The sequence below is a fragment of the Pleurodeles waltl genome, chromosome 4_1, assembly GCF_031143425.1.
Source record: "Pleurodeles waltl isolate 20211129_DDA chromosome 4_1, aPleWal1.hap1.20221129, whole genome shotgun sequence".
NCBI lineage: Eukaryota > Metazoa > Chordata > Amphibia > Caudata > Salamandridae > Pleurodeles > Pleurodeles waltl.
Genome location: NC_090442.1, coordinates 112,224,602 through 112,237,642, shown reverse-complemented (window position 1 = coordinate 112,237,642; position 13,041 = coordinate 112,224,602). Strand labels below are relative to the sequence as shown.

Sequence of the window (13,041 nt, the reverse complement as noted above, 5' to 3'; positions counted from 1 at the left end):
CCACTCCACTTATCCCACTTCAGTCCACCCCACTCCAATCAATCCACCCACCTCAATACAGTCTGCACCACCCCAATCCACACCACTCCCCCAATCCAATCTAACACCCCCACTTCAATCCACCCCTCCCCACTCCAACCCATTCCAATCCACTGCAGCCACCCACACCCCAATCCAGTCCACCCCACCCCACTCCAATCCAATCCACCTCACCCCACTTCACCCCATTCACTCCAATCCACCATACTCTACTCCAATCAATCCCACCCCATCCCAGTTGAGTCCACCCCACTCCAATCCGCACCACTCCAGTCCAATCCACCCTACTCCAATCCAGTTAATCCAATTCAATCCACCCCACTCCAATCCACTCCATCCCACTCTAGGCCATTCTAATCCACCCCACACCAATCCAAACCACCCCGCCCCAGCCCTATCACTCTAATCCAAAGCACTCACCCCTATCCAATCTAATGCACCCTACTCAAATCCACCTCAATCCAATCCTCTTTACCCCATTTCAATCCACCCCACTCCCATCAACCCCACACGAATCCACCCCATTTCCCTCTACCCCAATCATATCCACCCCACTCTACTCCAATCCAATCGACCCCACTGCCTCAATCCACTAAAACCCACTCCACCCTATTTCACCCACTCCACTCTATGACACTCTCTGCCACTGAACTCTACTCCCTGCCACTGAACTCTTCAACACTCTACTCCTCACCTTCTCTGACACTCCACTCCACTAACTTTTAGCCATGCTGGCCAGCAGCCACACTGGTCTCACAACATGGCTTAACACATTGCCAAAGTCAATAGATTTTGTACAGGCGAGACCTATTGGCTTTGCTATTGATTGTTTTTCGCTCATGCTTGTTTTTAAAAAGGGCAGCAGGGAGAGTCTGTTTAGGAACTAAAGAAGCATGAGGTGATTTCAAGGCTACGCATCCCTGATATTCCTCGCGCCGACATTTAGTTGCACCGGTCGTGGGCTACTCGGCAGATATTTGTGGCACCAGCACTCATTGTTTTACAAATTAAGTACTGGACTTAGCAGACTAGTTTGGACAAACCAAGGCATATTTCGGCCGAAGGCCATGAGAGAGTGCAGAAGACAGAGCGTAAAAAGAGTGTGTGGGAGGGTGGCAGTGGGCTGAGGGACCTTGCAGTCGCAGCACGAGATCAGTTGAAGGAACAGATGGAGAACCGAACTTGCCAGTTAATTCCAAGTTTCCCTCAGGGACGCCCGCACTGCCCGTGAGAGCGCGCCCGGACCCGTGATTCCAGTTCTCTCGCTAGACAACAGCGGCTCCCTGGTGGGGCATCAACTGGACCGGGCCGGAGGGCGGGAAACGGGAGGGATCACACACGCTGCTGCCCTTGTTTGGAAGCAAGTTCAGCAGAGGATGCGGTTGAAATATCTAATCTCCGCAGCCAGACAAGCGCTGCTATTATTAATTTCAGACTTTCTGTTTCTTTTTCCTTCGGGGCAGAAAGGACACGTTCTTCCTCGCAGGTCCTGGTGAGTGTTGGGTCGGGCTTGTTGAAATACGGCTCGAAGCCCAGGCGCATCCTACGCTTCGACTGCTTGACGTGGGCAACAGGTAATATATTCATACACAGAACTTGTTCCTATGAAATGTTAAGAATAATTACCTCAGTGAGAAGGGACAGTGGCGATGCTGCAGATAATAGTCTTTTCGTTTATTGAGTGCTTGGTTGAAAAAGTTGAAACATGGTTCGCCCACAATGCAATTCACAATTTTTGAAAATAGAAAATTAACGTATTTTGCTTTGTGAAACGTGTACCTGTCAATATTACTAACATCGCATTTTATGTTGCATTTCATAACGAACTTCTGTCTTTTCTAAGCGTTGTTAATAAAGTTACTATAGTTTTGCATAAAAGGGTATTCAGGCCCATATTTATATTCGGTTTGCGCTGAATTAGCGTCATTTTTTTTTACGCTAATTCAGCGCAAACCTAACTCCATTTCATACTTTGGCGCTAGACACGTCTAGCGCAAAAAGTTATGGACTTAGGGGGTTATTACAACTTTTGGAGGAGGTGTTAATCCGTCCCAAACGTGACGGATATACCACCAGCCGTATTACGAGTTCTATAGGATATAATGGACTCGTAATACGGCTGGTGGTATATCCGTCACTTTACCGTCACTTTTGGGACGAATAAACACCTCCTCCAAAGTTGTAATAACTCCCTTAATGTCCATTTTTGGACATGAAAACCTAACTTGCATCAATGAGATGCAAGGTAGAAAGTTCCCATTCAGAAAAGGACGATATGGCCTTAGCGCCATAATTATCCCCCTGTGCTAAAATCCAGCAAGGGGGGATGGGGGCAAGCTTAGCGCCATTATTTAACGTCTGGCTACGGGGACCTGTAGGCATATTTCCATGGTCAGAGACCATAGAAAGAGCCCACAGGTGCCCTTCCCTGACCCCAGGGACACTCCCACCCACACCAGAGAGACACCACAGGATGGGGGACCCATCCCAGGTAAGTCCCGGTAAGTATATTTTTTTTCACACTCTGGGACCCTGACTTTAGGCCCCCTGCATGGCGCTGGCCCCAGTGGTCGGGGACATTTGTCCCCTGGGCATGGCCATTGGGGTGGTGAGCATGGCTCCTGTCTTTTCTAAGACAGGAGTCATGTCCATGGGGGTTTTGCGCCAGAAAAGGCGCTATACTGCTTAGAGGCATTTTTTGTTTACCTCTGAACAGTGTAGTGCCATAATTCGGCACACAAGCTCCAGTTTCCCCTACGCCTCCCCCACCCTGTTAGCGTCCTTTACAAGGATGCTAACAGGGCATTAGCACCGGCTAGCACCATTTCATAAATATGGCGCCCGGCCGGCGTCTTGGAATGGCGCAAGCCGGCGCTATACTTTTTCACGCAAAACTGCGCTAAGGCAGTTTTGCGCAAAAAAGTGTAAATATGGGCCTCAGTTTACCAACTCCGGATGTATGGAAGGCTGAAGGGCTGAACGGTCCTGCGGGGTTAGCACTTGTCACCTGTGGGCAGCAGTGGTAAACGTGCAACACACGCAGCTATCTTCAGATTGCAGGGCACACTCTTAGCCTTTTCAAGTTCAGTATTGGGGGTTGGAGATTTGTTGGCATAGCTGCAAAAGTTTGTGAACTTCCAGAAAAGTCATCATTTGGTTGGCATTACGGTACTGCTTTTAGGTACTTGTCTGTTATACATTTATTAGTTCACATACAACCCAGACATAGCGCTGGGGGAAACCTGATACTGCATTAAGAGAGTTTTGTGAAATGATTCAGCGCTGCTTCCATGATGTGGGTTTATACGTATGAGGAGCACAGTTATCCTTTTTTACATTAGACAATTACTTTACACGGTATTCAATTCGAGATTAAGTGCCTTGCCAGTCAGACATTATCAGGTTACATGTTGTTGTTAGATTTGTCACCCTTTAGTCTAGTATTTGCTCACAAAAGCCCCTTTCGGTCCTTACAATTCATCAGTGTCCCGCCCATTTTGCCCGACCGAGAGTTTCCTTATTAACTGACCAACCTAAAAGGAAATCTATCAGTACCAGGGTCAACAAACGGCGCCTAGAATTGCATATTGCAATTTCTTTTCCGAGTGTTGCAGAGGTAGCGATGCTTTCAGGAAGCCTCCCTGCCTTCACCCGGAGCACAGATGAGGCCGCTTGAGAGTCGTCCCTGGCCCTCCTTATCTTTAATTGTTGAAAGGAGAGTTGTGCCAGGCAACAGATGCCACTCTGTACTTGATGGCATTTATGCCCGATGTCTCTGCAAAGATGAGATTGCTTTCTTGAATCTTCGTACCATCTTCTGGTCCTCTCAGCCGCGTGTGACCTGGGATTGCCCCTGCTCCCCTCTCCCACCTACCACTTGTCCTCTGTGTCATCTATCCAGCAGCATCTCTTCTGGCACCTGACCCTTTTAAACCCTCCTCCTGCTGCTTCCAGCTAGAGAGCAGGGACGTTGTGTCTTCCATTTGTGTCTTCCATGTTAGAGCCTTTTAGAGCTGCTGCTGAGTGGGGGAGGTCGGAGGAGGTGCGGGGGCGGGGGAGGTAGGACCAGCATCTCTGTCCCTGGCCACATCTTCTTCTGACCTCTTCCATTAATCTTTTTCGCATTTCCTGCAATCTATTCACAATCCTTTAACAGGAATACTGATAGATGCCCAGGCGCTCCTGTCCTCATTCGGCTCTTCTGGATGGGACCCTTAGATCCACCTAAAGGTGTTGGTACCTCTTCCGCAGTATACCCAGTGGATCACATGGCTCTGTGCTTTGTGGATGGCAAAAGATTAGCACCTGAGCACAGGCTACTACTCTCCAAGTACATGAGATGACCACCTGCCTCTTAACTGATAAATGGAGATATTTTGACCCAAGCTCTATTTAACTACTTATCGTCAGGAGTCAAACGAAATAGCAAATGCAGGATTCCCAAGTCCCAGTGAAAACTGCGAGAGCTGTGGGCAAGGTGTTAGCAAGAAGGACAGGAGGAAAGGCAGAAGCACACAACGGCAAGACTCAGCACCAAGAACCTAGATCTCACTCCCTTTGGGGCTGCATTGTCTTTCTTTGCTCATCAAACACAGTTTGCACTCCTTTTCTATACACACATGTAAAATGTTGCACTTGATACTTTGCTCCTCCTATGGAAGTTCTCCACCTGTTCTAGACAATCTAGGCAGCTGTGGTCTACAAACTGTGTAGGAAATATCCATGTGGTTATGGTATATTATGTCCAACCTTCAGTACCGGTCATGTTGCCCCTATAGCACACTGACTTCCCTTCTTTGAGCCCTCCTTCTAAATAAATGGGAGTTGGTATAACCAGAGGAAATAAACTTCACAAACATCATGTCACATAAATTACCACTAGGTTAAAGGCAACTGTTGCACTGCAAAATGTATTAGAGCTATTCTGGGATGGGAATAGAGTAATATGGGTTCTCTGTAGAACAAGGGTGTTTTTTATACATTTAAGCAAAATATATTTTATGGAAAAGGGATCTCTTTTCTCTCTTTGTAGGTTATTCAAGAATCAGGATATAGACTTTTGATGGCGGAAATATTTTTGACCCCATTCCAAGACAAAGAGCTGCTGGCCAATGAAACAGAAGGCAATTATTCTTCTGTACATGGGTATGTGGAATATGACTTACTTTACTGGATAAACTTTTTCGTTTCTTTTCTGGGATGCATCGAAAACGGTTTGGTCATTTGGCTTCTTGGTTTCCATATAAAGAGGAACCCCTTCAGCGTCTACATCCTGAATCTGGCCATCGCAGACTTCTCATTTCTTCTCTGTGTCTTCTGTCTGAGTATTTTTCACATCGTGGAGCATGATAATGACATCACTGGTGCTGATATTATTATAGAGGTAACGGAGTTGATTATGGAGTTCGGATACAATACAGGACTCTATCTTCTGACAGCTATCAGTCTGGAGAGGTGCCTGGCTGTCCTCTGTCCCATCTGGTACAAGTGTCGTCGTTCTGGACACCAATCAACTATCGTGTGTGTCCTGATCTGGGTTCTTGCTTTTCTAATAACCCCGATGGAGTGTTTGATGGATTTGGTGTGTCCGATAGTGGTTCTCTCCAGCAGCCTCTTCCATTGCTTGTTTTTTGTGCCACTCATGGTTATGTCAAGCGTGGTTTTGCTTGTGAAGGTAAACAAAACAGCTGTAAGGTCTCCTTCTTCTCAACTGTACTTGGTCGTAGTCACTAGTGTCTTTATATTTCTCTTTTTCGCAATGCCAGTTAGAGTCTACTATATATTTGAAATGATCTTTCGTCCAGGAGAACCTTATCATTTGTACCATGCCACCATTCTTCTCTCTACCATAAACAGTAGTATAAATCCCCTCATCTACTTATTGGTGGGCAGTAGGAAGGAGAAGAAGTTCAGGGAGTCTATCAAGGTTGTCCTCAGAAGGGCCCTTGATGATGATGCAGGTTCAGATCACCAAGTAATAGACAACCCCAACCCACTCAACACTACTACGTCCTAAAGGCCAAGAGGGAGGAAAGGGGAACTGAATGAGGTTGAGTTGTCCACCCTACTGGAACCTTTGCATCCATTGTTCAAACCAGAAATACAAAACTTGCTTCTTTTGAACTTGATATAGGGAGTTTAAATCACGTGGGCCTGAAAGAGACCAAGATTCAATGAGGGATCCAGAATTACAAGGCTAATTAATATTTCATTTGGAAAGGGTGAAGTGAGAAACAGGTCGATTGTTAATGTAAAAATAACAAAATTAATTTGTGCCACTGTTTCCATCAGATATCTTTTTAAAACAAATATTTGATGGATGAAACTTCCAATGTTTTGCCACTTTTTTTATCAAGAGGATTACGATTATGTTTGGATGGGAGCCCAGGGACCACCTTGTTATGGGTACTTATGCTTTCGAAAAGGTGAACTGATATGTGCCAAGAGAGGGAGACAGGAAAAAACATGGCAATGAAACTTGGTGAGTGTAGATCACTGATCACAGAGGTGATGAGCCAGGACTAGTGCTACCCGAGCAGCACATGGATTGACAAATTTCTCCACTCTGTATTTAGCAGCACGCAAAAGACTGCCTAGAAGCAGTGATGTTGTAGACTGTCTCCCCAAGGGTATGAACATCTCATCAACTACTTTATGAACACATATAGCATAGGTAGTACAGAGTAAGGAATGGGAACATTGGCTAAGAATCCACGTATATTGAGCACACTTGTAACTGCTAATTTATCATCAGCAAACAAAGTCAAGCACACTTGCTTTAAGTCTGGGTAAGAGGCTGGTCAATGCACACATTCAAACAGGATTGTTGTGTCATCAAATCCAAGTGAAGCACAAGTAATACTCCATTCTAAAGTATTAGTGGTGTACGATGCACCAACACCAGAAACATTTCAGGAAGACAAGAGTAATATAACAAATCACCCAGTGAACTATGACAAACTTCTTAAGGGGTGGTGATCCTGCACAAACCAGTGATGGAAAAACAAATTCATTCAAAGGTGAGATACTCAGAGACCTGTATGACTGGACAGCAAACAGAGAGGCCACCATCCACAGTAATGATGAAGAAAAGCTGCAAATTGGCCTGCATGTTGGTGATGGCAGAAGTTGATGATGGTTTGCCATGGACCACAGGTTAAAAATATGAGATACTAGTCTAAAACTGAACTCAGATGTAGGTGCGTGAGTCAAAACAGTTGAAATCAAAACTTCACTTGTTTTCCTCCACTAAGTACTATTTGTATCAGAATTATTGATGCACATATTTCCATATTTAGACGTTGGTTTCCCACACACGTTTGTTTTTAGTGTCAATGTGGCAGTAATTACTCTAGTAAGGAAAGAGGTGATGCACTACAGAGAACTACTTTTACAGCATTGCAACTTAACCCGCATTGCCAAGGATGGCAGGATAGACACCAATTAAGGAAGAAGGGGGCACAATTTTTCCATATCTTGTTTCATGTGCAATAGTTTTAATCAGGAAAAGTTACAATAAATATAACACATATGACCAATGAGGTACAACCCTCTTACAGAATGATATATTTCTAATCTTCTGATCAAGGGCATGTTAACTGCTTAAAAACAGGTAAATGTACCCCAGCAAAACTTCCATTCACCTACACTGCAAACCGATGGCTCACTTAAGATGACATTGCCACCACCGATACATGGACTAGGTTCTGCAGGCAGGCCGCTCACCTAATAGGAGGAGCCAGAAAATGTGATCACATCACTCCCATCCTAAAACAACTCCACTTGCTCCTACTGGAAGTGAGAATTGACTTCAGGATTCCCTGCTTAAACAATGAAGCATTGTTTGCTGGCCAACCCCGCTACCTAAAGGATAAACTTTAATTGACCTGAGCCCAAAGGAGCTGACTAATCTTGGAACTCCCAGCATTCAAATGAGCAAAAACATCACAAACAAGCTTTCTCTGCCTTCCCTTCAGACTGTGGAACTCTCTTCCAGATCACAGTAGACTAAACCTGAATCTCTGACTGCCACTCAAACACCTAAAATCCATCTCATCAAAATATTTAATGTTCCCTCTCCATTTAGATGTAAAGCATCCTGATGCCCCTGACACACGTCTGTGCTATAGAAATACTACAAATAAATAAATGAAATAATGGGCTAGTACACGGTGCCAAGAACATATCATTACAGGTCGACTTAAAATCTGATCTGTGTTGCCAATTAGCAATCAACAGTGCCAGAAAGCTATAGTTTTGCCAGACTATGTAGTATGCTAATGGTAACAGGATTGCAGATCTTCTAATTCTCTTCATGTGAACAGATCTGACGCTCCATCAACAACTATAATTTCACTGATGGCCCATCTGTGAATTTCTATGTCCCGTACTTGTGACAATGACGCCACTTGCCGCTTCAGCACTATTCTTTCAATTTGCTGCATGTTACTTTTAACAGAGTCCCCTGGAGGAGGAAAATGATGGGAAAAAAAAGATGGAATGGAATACTTAGAGCAGATACTCAGTGATTCCAGTGCATTCAGCAGCGATCCTCACGCTTACAATGGATCACATTAAAGAACAAAAGAAGGTTATTACTGCACAGTGATACGCTAGCTCTCTCTGCATTATAGCAGCAATTGTGGCTTGTCTTGCAACAGCGATTCGCACAAGTCTTGACTAAGTTATTTTTTTTCGCTGTCTTCAGCTGTGTATGGATAATTTCAAAGTTTTTCTTTTACCGTCACAATTTGAGTACCAAAAGTACTCTGAGTTCTCATCATAATCTTGTAGTTAAGTTTGTTTGAAAGTAAGGACGCTTGTGCTTGTTTTTTTCGTTTCCTCATTATGCTAAAAGGAAAGCCATTGTACAATTTTGGACTTCTGACAATGTGTAGAATGTCACTCCACCGCCTTTTTTTCTTGTCTCATGCAGGAGAACCTCAATTTTGTTGGAGTAAATGGAAGAAAGATTTTCAAAATTACGCAGCAGTATGTGGTCCAAACTGAGGTTGTGAGAGGAAAAATCTTTGCCACAGCTTTGTTTGGGAGAGCATTTTCCCTATTCACAGGTAGACGAATCTTGAATGAATGTGAGGCATGTAGAAACAGGTAGATATTTATTTCCTACCATTAATTAGTACCATTTCAGAATGCCACCATTTTGGAAGAGGACACAAAGATAAGGGGAGATGGTAAAAGTTTGTGTCTGCTCTTAGGAAAGTGGCTGGTACCTGCAGGTTTGGTGGGTTGTGCAATGAACGTACCGGGGTACATTTCTACTCACTTTTAATGTACATAAAATCAGGTAGGAAATCTGGTTAGAAGATAATCCTCTTCTTAGTAAAGTGTTGGTAGTGTCAAAACAAATAGAAGACTGAATGATTCATGTATGAGAGAGTTAAGTCATACTGAAAACACATAACTGGCGACTGCCATAAAAGAGAAACAAATGGGTAACCAACAGAGGACTAGAGAGTGATTTAAAGAGTCACTGTTTTCACTATGGACAAAGAGGGTATATGGTGCACTCCAAAGATTGTCCTGCAATCAGAGCTACAGCAACGAATGTGGGAAGAATGGAGTCTATCTGGCCCGTTACAGAAGTAGTAAAGTGGTCAAATGGAAAAATAGAGAAGCGACAGAAGTGTGTGACAAGATAGCTCTCCAGATGGGTGATAAGAATCTAGATAATCCTAGGGACAGTATGAGGACTGAAGGTGTTGAAGTTGAGTTAATATTTGACTCGTGTACACAACTGATCATTTTTCCTGAACAAATGTTTAAAGGTTTGTTTGGAGAGAAAGTAAGTCTGAAAAAATGGATATTCGTCCTCGGGGTATGGATGACAGCACACAAAACTGAAAGAATGTGGCCAAACTGAGACTATTACCCGGGTAGGTTTACTGTTAGAAAAATATGATGTTTCTATTAAACTGGACAACATATTGGGTTGGCCAGTACAAAAAGAATTAGGAGTGTATTTAGATCCCAGTGCTGAACCACAAGTTCAAATATGGTTGGTGGAAAATCAAATAGCATTAGAGAAACAGTTTTCAGGAGTATTCATAAGAGAGTTTGGGAAACCTAAACACATACAGGCACAAGATTAAAATTAGAAATGAAGCTGTTCCTGTGGTATCTGGAGTTAGCAAACTACCACTCAGTGTGCAGGAGCAGTAAAGGCAAAACTGGCGAGACTATGAATGTGGCGGCTCATAAATCTGATGGGAAAATTCAGTTGTGTAAATATGAGAACCTTATATAAAGTAGTTGTGAATGATAAATTCCCTCTGCCTAACATCACAGTGAAGGTGGCAGCACTAGCTAGTGCCATGTTTTCCTCAGTATTGGACTTGGCATCAGCTTATCACCAGGTAGGTCTTCATCCAGAGTATTGAGTTACCCACCTTTCTCACGCCTCGGGGGCATACAAATTCAAACACATGCTGTGTGTGTTACTTTCTGCAGCCTCCTTTTTCTAGAGAGCCATGGCGTCAGTTCATTCATACCTGGGATGTTTTACTATCAGAATAAAATGCTAGAGAGTGGGAGTAATAAGACACAACACAACGAGATAGTAAAGATGGTGTTAAAATTCTGAAAGTATGAACTGACAATCGAGGTATAGAATGTACGTTTGGATGTAAGGAGATCAATTATCTTGTGAATTTCATTAGAAGTATCTGAACCTATGGAGAAAGCTTGTAGATACCATAGTGACGATGGTTGTGTATAAAAATAAGGATGTGCTATGCTCTTTGTTGGGGATGATGGAAGTATTTAGCAAGTTCATTGTCAACTTGGCAAGGAGAACGCTAAACATCAGAAACTTGATGAAGGGCAAGGTTGTGTTTAAATGGAAAAAGACATGTAAAGAAGAATACAATAGCATCTAGGGGTGCCTGGCTACTGCGGCCAGACTGAAAGCTTGTTTCCCAGGTCACAAGTTCATTGTGGCAAATGACACCAGCTCAAATCTTTGGGAGCAGTTCTGATACAGAAAGGTGTGACTGAGGAAGAGACAGTACCCTTTTGCTTCTAGATCTCTGCATGGTTCAAAGGTCAATTGTACAGTAATAGAGAAGGACATATTAGCTGTACAGCAGGCTTTCTTATGGGGCACAACATTTAAGGTACACACGGATTACAAACCTTTAAGAGAAATTTTTGCAAACCAAGAATTGAATCAGGGGCTGGTAGAATTTTACAGCGGGTTATAAACTTGCAGGAGTACACATTCGAAGTTGAGCATACAGTTGATTTAGACAACCTGTTGGTTAGTGACCACATTTTGGGGAAAGAATACATTTCAATAGGTAGAAAAGAGAGGAAGGTTGGGAGCACTTAAGATATTTTTAGTCAGAGAAGAGTTGGCAGAGGTGGATGGATATTTGTTTACACATACTAAGTTGATTTCACTTGGTTTGCTAGGGGAGAGGCTGATCAGTAAGGCATACAAGGAACGTTCTGATATTTGCAAGATGAAAAAAAGATTATGACAAGATTTCTGGTGGCCAGTAATGGATGTTCAGCCATGCATTGCCGAGGGTTAGTGCATTTCTTTTACAGGTGGCCAGAAATAAAGTGTGTCTTTGACACCAGAACCAAAAGTGTATTTAAATTCTTAGAATAAATATTCTTGAGGTAAGGTCTTCCTACTTCATTTCTCACTGACAATGGGGCGCAGTTCTGTTCTGAGAAAATGCAAACGCATTTGGAAACTAATGGTATTTGTACACCATCTGTGTGCCCTCTACCAACTCCAAACTAATGGAGATGTTGCACTCAAAGAATGCACCCTGGCTAGAAGCAATGGATTCAAGTGGAGTGAGTAATTAATGAAACATCATGGGCCAGATGTAGGAAAAATCCAATTTGCGAGTTGCAAATTGCGAGTCATTCCGACTCGCAATTTGCAACTCGCAAATTGGTATGCAGAACGGTGTCTCAGACACCGTCTGCAACTCGCTATGGGGTCGCAATGACCCACCTCATTAATATTAATGAGGTGGGTCGCTAATTGCGGCCCCATAGCGAGTCTAGGCACTCGCAAACATGGAGGCCTGCTGTAGTCAGCAGACCTCCATGTTCGTGACTGCTTTCAATAAAGCAGTTTTTTTTTTTTTTAAGTGTAGCCCGTTTTCCTTAAAGGAAAACGAGCTGCACTTAAAAAAAAAACGAAACCTTTAGTTTCGGTTTTTTTTCAGGGCAGGCAGTGGTCCCTTGGACCACTACCTGCCCTGAAAAAAATGTTTTGGGTCCATTCACAAACTGGAAGGGGTCCCGTGGGGACCCCTTCCAATTTGCGAGTGGGTTACCATCCACTTGAAGTGGATGGTAACTGCGATACCCTTTGCGACCGCATATGCGGTCGCAAATGGTATTGCATTCCACTCCGAATCGCAAATAGGAAGGAAACACCCCTTCCTATTTGCGATTCTGAAATGCATATTGCGAGTCGGTACCGACTCGCAATATGCATTTCTGCATAGCAAAGAGGCATTTGCACCTCGCAAACGGCGATTTTCGCCGTTTGCGAGGTGCAAATACTTTGCTACATCTGGCCCCATGTTGCTTATCGGCTAACTCCACACCAAGTTACAGGTCAATCCCATCTTGAGCCACTAGGGGCAGGAAACCTAACTCTAAACATGTTCCAGAATAGATGAAGTAGCAGAAAGTTGGGTGAATGTTTCTACAGGTGACTCCTGGGGGCACAAACAGCTGACTGTACAGAGGAGAAGCAAATAACTGCTCGATTTTGCAAAAATACTGTTTTAGTGAGAGTGAAAGAAAGAGATTAGGTGAAGATAAAGTTCTCACTGGATTGAGTTTTCTAGGTTTACCAGATCCATTAAGTAGTGAAGCGATTCAGAAATGCATTCAAAGCATAAAATGGGCTCATTTCAATCTGAGAAGGTTTGCCAAATATTCTGGGTCTGGTATTTCTGGTTTTTGGGAAGTATTGGATGGCAGTAAAGACAATGACGGCATGACGTG

General features: G+C 43.6%; 1 protein-coding gene across 1 annotated transcript; it reads left to right on the top strand.

The window, feature by feature from the left end:
• Nucleotides 1–1,426: 1,426 nt before the first annotated feature.
• On the top strand, nucleotides 1,427–11,886 carry LOC138287440 (proto-oncogene Mas-like). The gene is made up of 2 exons (XM_069227863.1): nucleotides 1,427–1,613; nucleotides 5,072–11,886. The coding sequence occupies exon 2, from the start codon at nucleotides 5,102–5,104 to the stop codon at nucleotides 6,053–6,055; it is 954 nt and encodes a 317-aa protein (XP_069083964.1). The 5' UTR covers nucleotides 1,427–1,613; nucleotides 5,072–5,101; the 3' UTR covers nucleotides 6,056–11,886.
• Nucleotides 11,887–13,041: the final 1,155 nt, after the last annotated feature.